The sequence below is a fragment of the Aquila chrysaetos genome, chromosome 8 (genome assembly GCF_900496995.4).
Source record: "Aquila chrysaetos chrysaetos chromosome 8, bAquChr1.4, whole genome shotgun sequence".
Lineage (NCBI taxonomy): Eukaryota > Metazoa > Chordata > Aves > Accipitriformes > Accipitridae > Aquila > Aquila chrysaetos.
The window spans coordinates 45,150,722-45,160,116 of record NC_044011.1 but is presented as its reverse complement, the minus strand read 5'-3'; the positions used below and the strand labels follow the sequence as shown (position 1 = coordinate 45,160,116).

General features: G+C 44.7%; 1 protein-coding gene across 5 annotated transcripts in view; it reads right to left on the bottom strand.

Moving 5' to 3' along the window:
• Positions 1-1,609: 1,609 nt before the first annotated feature.
• The window catches only part of APLP2 (amyloid beta precursor like protein 2), a 48,565-nt gene continuing 40,779 nt past the window's right edge, over positions 1,610-9,395 (bottom strand). For 2 of the 5 annotated variants that reach the window (XM_030021891.1, XM_030021895.1), the window contains 6 exons: positions 9,153-9,323; positions 8,508-8,543; positions 5,497-5,579; positions 4,592-4,666; positions 3,978-4,133; positions 1,610-3,188 (listed from right to left, as the gene is read on the bottom strand). In XM_030021891.1, coding sequence (XP_029877751.1) covers positions 3,087-3,188; positions 3,978-4,133; positions 4,592-4,666; positions 5,497-5,579; positions 8,508-8,543; positions 9,153-9,323 — 623 coding nt within the window. In that variant the 3' untranslated portion in view covers positions 1,610-3,086. The remainder of the gene's footprint in view (positions 3,189-3,977; positions 4,134-4,591; positions 4,667-5,496; positions 5,580-8,507; positions 8,544-9,152; positions 9,324-9,395) is intronic. The other 3 variants (XM_030021892.1, XM_030021893.1, XM_030021894.1) reach the window with 3 other exon arrangements.

Sequence of the window (9,395 nt, the reverse complement as noted above, 5' to 3'; positions counted from 1 at the left end):
ATCTTCCAGTGAGTACTTTTAAACATTACTTTTCAGAAGCTGCAGTCAAAATCCATCATAAAGAATCGATCCTGAGTACTTGGCAGTCTGCGCCAAAGCATGTAACTAATAGACTTTGATTCCAGCCTGATGTATTTATTTTGTAGGACTAATAGAATTTATCGAAGGAAAAATCTAATACCCAAATTAAATTCTGGAATTCAATCCACAGCCTCTGTAATTTGTTTCTCTTTCAGGTCACCCCACCTGAGGGTGCAGTCCAAGAAACAGCTTTGGACTGAAGATATGCTCCAGCATCATTTAAATTAAATTTACAGTTTAAAATCAAAACTCTTTCCCAAGTAGTTGTGACAAGCCAACAGACGGCATTTTCTAGGACAGCATCTGTTCTTTCCTGCAGAGACTGAATAATTTAACCAGAACATGGAAGTTCCAGTGGAACCAAGGAGCCCACATTTAAGGAGAAACAGGACACACGATTGTTTCCTATTCAAAATTGCTAAGCTTTCATGTTTCCTCCTACCTCTTCTCCCCCTCTTCATTCAGACCTATTGGGAACTGCTCACATCAAGGCAAAGGAAGATAAATTCTGCCTCTTGGCCTCCTAAAACAGCGTTCAAATGGCAATGACTCTTGGGTCATTTCACCGAGACGCCAGAGAGGAGGAATTTGCGTTCGAGGTCACACTTCAAAGGAGGAAAATAGAAGGGGGATGACATACAGGAGCAGAAACAGCTGTGAGCTTTACAGGCTGTTAGTTTTAGGTGTTCTGGAAGAGAAAGTTAAACCAAAAGTAAAGTTATTTCCCTTCGTAAAACAAAAACATTAGAAGTGATACAGTAAACGCTAACCATAGTTAGCCAGTTACTGCGCTGGACTGTCTACGTCTTCGAAGTATTCCAGATCTGGCCATCCACAACAGGAAGCATCCAAGGAAACCGTGTCACTGTTTGAGGCCTGTCTTTTTCTAAGCCCTCAAAGATTTCCTGCAGCCTCCCTTCTTCTGTCCAACCCTATTTCTAAGGCTCGCGGGCGACACAGGCTCCGAGCGCGAAGCCAGCGCAATCACCCCGCTACCCAAATCCGCTTCCCCGCCACCTGGATCTGTTCCTACAGCTCGCGAGGAAGTGCAGGTGGATGGCTGAGCAGCAGGAACAGCTTGCTGCCGCAGAGCGCTTTGGCTCCGCTCGCTCCGAGAAGCCGTGCCAGCGGCCGCCTTCACCCGGGGAGAGGTTCCGGCATTTTTACAGCCGCAGAACCATTCGTGATGTCTTCTACAGACAGGCAGATGACAAACGGCAGCCACAGCTCTGACCGACCTGCGCTCCAGCGTCTAACGGCTGCAGCGTTGAGGATGTAATGTTATTCGGGAGTCCCGGGCGCTGGTTTAGTTAGTATCGCACCTCCTTCTCTCCGCAAAGGTCAGCAGGATCTGGAAATACCACAGAAGACTCTGGGCACGGCTATACTTTCCCGATACCAGCACGTTCCTTCTCGATGAAGCGGCGGTGGGCAAAAAGGCGGGGAAAGGTCTCCACAGGTTTGGCAAGGACACAGTGGGAGGAGAGAGAAACTTAAGTGAGCCCGTGAATAAAGAGAAGAAACGATCTGGAAGTTAAAGTGTTTATTGATGTGTTTAAACTTTGTACATTCCCCACAGACCACACTAAGGAGTTTGCAGGTAAATCTGTGCATAGTGGGAAGAGACACGGAAGGGGGAAGAAAAAATAAAGTCACAGGAAAAATAGAAAAAATACACCACAGGTTACCAGAACCTCCAGATTTAAAAAAGCCGTGAGCATTAACACCAACTATACAAGCATTACAAAGACATGATGGTGAGTGGAACAATACCCCTTTTGTTCTTCTCGGGGCCTATGCATCCAATTTCCCTTAAAGCAGGCAGTTATCCCTTTCCCAACTTGTCCCTCTCTTCCCTCCCCAGTTAAAGCGAACTCCACCTTCATCAGCTCCCAAGGTACTGATTATTGCAGTGATTTGTCATTTCTGGGCAAACACCCAAAGCCGTGCCTACGGCCCAACATCACCGAAAGAGATGCAAAGGCTCAAAAAGCTGCGTCTCTTAACTACTTACCATGCTGGTGAGGCAGGAGAGCTGGGGGAAATTAGAAAGTAGTAGCAAGAGGGGGCTGTTAATGCCAGGTGAGTACTGAAGGAAACTGGTTCAGAACAGAGGATTTAAATTCAATACCAGGAACTTCCAACTCTAGAGCAGAACTGAATCTGGAAGGGGAATGTGCAGACCCCAGTATGCACAAACCATGTTCTAACATTCCACTAGAATAACTATAAACAGAGATGCTAGAAGCCTTTTAACTCCTTGCCTCCAGGGAGTCTTGATTCCTACAGCCCAAACTGCTAAGCAGCAGGGTGCACACCACTGGCATATGAGGATGGGTTTTTTTCTTTTTTTTTTTTCTCTTTTTCTTTTTTTTCTCGTTATAAGGATTTTTGTTAGTTACCATTCCCAATTGCTTCCTTGCTTATGCTGTCATAGTTCCTATCCCTAAATTAATCTCTTTGCAACTCCCAGCGAATTTCACTTTTAAAAAAAAAAAAAAAAAAAAAAAAAAAAAAAAAGAATACTGCTTTATATATAAAAGCCAAAATGACTGAAGAGCCACAACTGTCTCCTTTTTACAAGGTGGGCTGGTATAAATGACCCTCAATATACAGGTGGTCTATCAGAAATAAAAATCAACATTTCCCATTTTATATATATAGAGCTTGTATCAGACAACAGTACAACGGAACTGGTATTTTTCAGATTATTTAAAAAAAAAAAAGAAAACTACATCTCAGTCAAATATCTGCAATAGATCCATTTTTCCCATTTAAGGAGATTTATATATCATATTGTTATATTATCATTTCTTCACCCATTTAAAAGAATGGAAATTGCAACTCTACAGTAGTAATTATAGTCTTAATGATCCAGGAGTTCTGAATGTAAGATGAAGTCCTCTCGAAGCAACTGTTGGTCAGTAGTTGATCCAAAACGCTGGACCCCTTTGGCCCTCCGCCCTGCTCCTTTCCCGGTCAGGGCTGTTGTATCTTCATCTCTCTTATATCTGCATCTGCTCCAGGTATTTGTAAGTGGGGTTCTCGTAGCCATGGTTTTGCATCTTGCTCAGATGCCGCTCTTCTGGGGTAAGCATCGGGTCAACCTTTAGAAAGACCAGATGGTTACTGGTCAAAGGAGGTACTTGCAGGCCTTATTTCATAGCAACAACAGCAGACAGACAAACGCCGGATAAACGCCGTGGCAAGCAGTACACAGGAAAAAAAGTAAGCCACAAAAAATAATTTGCTTAACAGAGTTCCTCATTCGGGTGCTAACGCCTCCTGCCTGCCCTTGGCTCTTTGGGGATGTTCTCCACAAATCTCTGATAAGTTAGCTACAAATTTGGGACCCGCTCCTCTCATTAAAGAGGTCGTTATAATTTCACGCATCGGTTGGGCAAAGGGGAAAAGCAGCTTCCTCCAGACTCCATTAAGTTGTCATTAGGAATGTGCATGTTGGGAGCAGAAGGAAGAAGAAGGAACTGCTTCTCAGCGTTCAGCCGATCGCGCTGGCTTAATAGTTGTTAAATTAGTTGGGAGGACAAATTGCTATAGATTGACTGACTTACTCCCCTGCTAAAGATATCGCCTGAAAAGCTCATTTACTGCTAAATCCTATCCTGAGCCAGGCAGGGAAGCCTAATTGAATTCCTTGTGATAAGCGAATACAACCGTGAAGTGACAGGTCCCAGCATGGCATGCCGATGACTGATACCTGCATACTAATAAGTAAGCGATGAAGATGTCAGCATCTACAGAGTTAAGTCCCATCTAGCTAGGAGCAGAGCAGTTGATGGCTTGGCAGCTACTGCCATCTTCGCCCCCTACACACAACATGTGATTCAATGCTGACTATTTTCATCCTCGGTTATGGAGCAGGAGTTGTTTCTCACCTCCACAATTCCATGGCTGATGGTCCCATATTGCCTCTTCCTTAGCATCACCAAGCTGATGACTATAACAGTAGCTATGGCAACAGCAATCACCAACAGACCAATAAGGGCGCTGCTGCTGAAACTGAAGTCATCGCGAAGGGAGTTGTCATTATCCTGGAGGGAAGAAAACAACAGGGCGGGTAGAGGAAGAGCAATGCGGGAGACGCGCTGCTAAACGCAAACCTAAAAGGTGGCCACCAATAAGGTCTTCAACCACCTGTGGTATCAAGACATGACTGATTACAGGGGACAGTGTATATATTTCACCTCTAAATATTTCAACCAAAAGGATAACGAACGCAATATTGTTTCCCCGCTTCGGCACTCTGGACAGACACTGACCCACACCGCTTTCCTATCCCACGAAACACTTTTGCAACAGAAGAGTCAGGTTAGTGTCTAACGTGTGTTTACTGTTTACATCTTTATGCAGAAAGGCCGTACTGCGTTACGCTCTGCGTGACCTCCCAGAGCAGTGTCAAGACACCAAGCCCCGAATTCAGTAACACACAGGAACCGAAATCCGGCTTTAGGAATTCACCGATCACTGGACTCGGTAGCCACACACGTACCGGCTCGTCCACCAGCCCACCGACACGCTCCGCATTGAAAATCATTTCCTTCACGTCAAGGGTTTCATCAATTACCTGAAAACAGTCACAAGAGCATTTTATGAAAGGAGCCATACAAAACAGGTGGGAGAAGGAATATGAAGGCAGACAAGAGACCTTTAATGAATACCAGCAAAGGCTCAGAACCACCTACCATCACTCCCCTGCCCTCAACAGCGTGGGACGTTCTCCCAACTTTTAAAGCCACCTGATTTAGTACTGCAACCGTTTGGACGTCCACACTACCTCAAACTGAAGGCCCAAATGAAAAACTAGGTCCTAGCCTTGGACACACCATTTCTGTCGTGTCAGATCTAACCTGTGCTTTAAAACAATTTTGATAGGAAACTCTCAAAAGTCAACTTTTTTTTTTTTTTTTTAAAAACCCAGAGAATTGAGGCAAGGCGGCTGCCACTATAACCCGGTGAATTCTTTACACTGTAGCTAGAGCTAATAGCCACTGGGTGACTCCCCTTCAGAGGAAGGCGAGGCCTTTCTTACCATGAAAAATAGGTGGGAAGATGGATGGAACACCCCAGCATTCAGTGTATTCAGATAGCAAGCTACCTAGCTAAAATAAAGGCATATCAAAGGGTCTCTGCTTGGGATAGCAGTTACTAAATCAGACGGTTCTCCAACTCGGACTGCCAAAGATCTGGATCTCTCTCCTTCCCTCACCCTCCCACCCTTCTGATGCTAATCAGTATTAAGAGCCTACAATAGTCAGAAAACTGACTCCCCCACACCATATGGATAATGAATACACTGACATTCTGTAAGCAGGAAGGAGACATGGAAATAAGCCACAGCTATTAATTAGTGTCCACGGCAGGCTTTGCTTTACAAAATAAAGGTGGAGGGCTCACCACATTTTCATCCACTTTGTTCTTGTTGTTAATCACTTTTTCTTCAGCACCAATCAGCCCATCCAACTCAGTCATGCCAGAACCTGCACCAAAAGAGCAAGGCAGGAACCGTTAGGCAGCCCCCAGTGACACTTAGGAAGCGTTACCTACTCTTTGTAGAGCTGCCATGGCTAGAGTGTTTAACCGCATGGACCGCTGATTATTAATCTGTCTTCATGCTGTTGTGTCAGAAGGGGAGCTCATAAGCTAATGCTACAGTGACAAGTGATTGGGGGGGGGTCTGTTAATGAGGGGAAATGAGGTGGTAATGAGAGGAGCAGACAAGACTCACCAAAACCAGGCTGAAGAGTAAATCCAGAAATACCATACTGTTAAGTGCTGCTGTTAGAAGGTCCAAGGCAACATATAACACAAATTGTGAGCGCGCAGTTTCTTTCTGCAAATGTCACCCCGGGTCACCGCCACCTCACCGTGACCCCCATGACGGAAGTATGCATCTCCTCTCTGCTGAGAGCCAGCGTGCAGGGAACGCTTTCAACCGCACGGTCAGCATCACCCATTCTTTTGAAATCAAGCGCATCAGCAAGCGCCTCGGGAATGAGAATTTCAAGGTCACCCAGCGCGGCTCTTTAATGAGCTGCTGTCCCTTATCTGGCACGAGCCCAGAAACAATAAATCCCAGGGCAAGGGAGGAGCAAAGAACTACACTAGCCTTTGTACCAGAACATCACTCACCCATTTCTAGGCTGAAACTAGCACAGGCTCAAGAGAAGAATATAAATTAACAGAAGGTGGCTGCTCTGCATAAACTGTTTTGATCTGAAGCGTTTATAAATAGATCAGATCAATAACAGAAGAGCCTGATGCAAGATACTCAGCCCTAACGTAACATAGCAAGTTAGGAGAACGCCCGTTTGCCATTATCAGTAGGGACAACGTAATGTCCTTCACAACACCTATGCCACCTCCCTAATGCAAAAGCAGGACAGCAAAGCCTCAAACCTTCAGCGGGGTCTCTCCAATGAGGAGCACGAGGTGGGGGAAATATTACTACAGCACTTAACACTTTGCCAGTGATTGCATACACCTCTCCACAAGCTGCTGAGCTTGCAGGTTGCCTAAGACATTATGTCAACTGCTGCTGAAATTGGCAGCACGTCCTTTGATGAGATGCAAGGAAAGGCTAGTTGGCTCCAAGGCAAGTTTTTACAGTGACAAGCTTTCACTGCCTCAAAACGCCAAGGAAACTAACGTTTCGCTCCAACTCCTCCCAAAAGCATCATCTTGGTTTTAGTGCATTCCCCTTTTCCTGTGTGGTTCTTCGGAGACAGTAATCAGATTCCAAGCATGGCCAAGACTGCCAGTCTGACTTCTCATGGCTGTCGAAGCAGGTCACATTATTGTGAAAGTCAATGATTGGGATTTTCTGGAGAGACTAGCTACAAATAGTTTTGAGAGAACTACTGTGTCAGCTTTTAGCTTATGGCTGCTTTATTCAATTCTCAGGAGCTAACATAGCATAGTCTCCAGGGCTGGGAGTTCAGCTGCTGCATTGAGCTTTGCTATTTGTCACAGAGTGCTGTACCAAATAACAGACCCAGCTCTATGTAGCTCAAAGGCACAGTTTAGATTATATACTTCCCGGGGAAAAAACCCACACACATGCACAACTCCCCCGCAAAAGTCCCTAGCAGCCCTCATGAAATTCAGTGAAGAAGGAATGGAGAAAAGGGGCAAGTGCAGGATATAATCTTTGTCCCCAAGTCATCAGAAAGTCTTCCATTTACCCAAAAGGGGAGAACCAGCCTATATTTATCATCTTTAAGTCAACAAAGCACTTGTCCAAAAAAAAAAAAAAAAAATTTAAAAAAGCCCATCAAACTAAAGGCTGTCCCAATTCTTTCCAGAGCAGTCAGTACACTGAATTAGCAGTACACTGTTCCACAAGAGGGATGAAGGTGACTTACATTTGTAGAGAAACGCCAATACCGAGACTAGTTTCAAGCTACCTGGCCTTCACCATGTTATAAAACTATGTGTGGTCATATGAAAAGGTTATTAGCAAAATCCTTTGCTCTCCTTTGAGGTTCTGCACAATATATTTGGAACTAAAGGCAGATTAAAATGCTGGGTTTACTCCCCACACATAGCACATGTACCACTGCTCTGCAAGAGCATTTTAAGAATTAGCCTTCCATTTCAACTTCAGGAACTAGATCTGTGGTAGCAGATCAGCTGGGCCTGATCTTCACCTGAGACTGTATCGCTAAGAGAGGATTTAATTTAATGCCAATATTTCTATGCCACTCTTAAAGCCCAGGCAGCCCCTTTTTAGCCAGGCACTGAGTTATGGCAGAATTAACAACAAGCTAAAGGAGAAATGGATAATCACACAGGACTTTGCTAGTACGGAGGGATGCTATGTGTGAAAAGGTGATGCCGAGGCGACCACAAACACAAAGAAGGAATCTCCTATTTTACCTGTCCCAGACCAGCTGCACTCTATAGTATTTATGAGGACTTTTAGCTGGGAAACACAGCCTATGTCTGCTGCAGCACTCTCAACTCCTAGTTTAGTGCTGTCATAGGGTGGTAAGGACAGATTCCGCAGCAGGCAGAAGAGCCTCTAGACTATTTACCATCAGCACTTCAAGGTTTATTTTAAGAAGTGTCGAATATGAGTACACGTGGAGAGATGCAGAGATGCAAAGTACTGCATGGTTGCAGACAGACTGCTAGGCCCACATTTCTTGAGGGCAAAGAAGCTACTCCATGCACTTGGAGACACCCTGTGAGCCCATCAGGGAGGAACATACACAATCAATTAGATGCTCAGACTAGCTCGTTTCTTTAACACTAGGCCTAAACAAGCAAAATTGAAAGTTACTGATCTAAATGAGAGCAGGGAAATGAAAATAAAGGTGAGTATGAAACTAAAATGAAGCTATCAAACACATTGAGAAGGTAGGAGAGTGATCGAAAGCACTGTGAGGGAGCAGCTTAGAACCAACCTTTTTTCATTGGATGGTACAAATCCGGCTGAGGATCTAGCAGGAGGGAAAACAAAAACAAAAATAGCAGAGAAAGGAGATTAAGAGAGAAAGGAAAAAAGGCTTGCGCATGATTTCTGACTCAGACCCTGGGAAAAGCTTTTAGTCTACAGCTTTCTTTAAGCTCAGGACTCTGTTCCAGCATTTTTTAAATAAATACACAAGCGCACACCAGCTGTCAACACCCGATGATACAAAAAATATAGACATATATTTAAAAAAGAATAAAGAGAATTCCTGCAGCCCTTCAGCAGGTCACAGCACAAAGACTTAACATAACACGACAGCGTTTTGGTTAAAGACTGAAATTAATTCCAGAGTCAAGCCACAAAGTAAAAATTTAACGCTCCCTGAAAAATGGAAAGAGATGAAACAATTTTGCAAAGCGAAGAATCGGAAAATCAAGACAGCAGCTCAGTGCCAATTACTAGCGGCACTGCCTCTTTCCAATGGACAGAGTCTGAGGGGTACTGCCGGGGCAACTGCTTCACTCTTAAATCACCCAAAGGGATGGAGCTTTCTGTGCCACCGAGCCAAGCCTACCGGCTACGAAAAAGCGCCTACGTTTTTGTAAAGCCAGTGAACCCAATTTTCAGTTCCACATACCTTCGCTTTCAGGCAAGGCTGGGAAGGTTTTCACCTGGAATGGACGGAAAGGTTTGCCCTCCAGGGGAATTTCTTCACTCTCCTCAGAGCTCACTCTGACGTCCACCTGGGATTCAGAAATGGAGGATGTGAACTGATCCATGTCTGCACGTTGCTCCTGAAGCAGCTCATCTGAAAGGAATAAGAGGAAATATTACACAAACTGCATGAAGCCTGGCAGGAACAGAAAGGGGCAGATGGTTT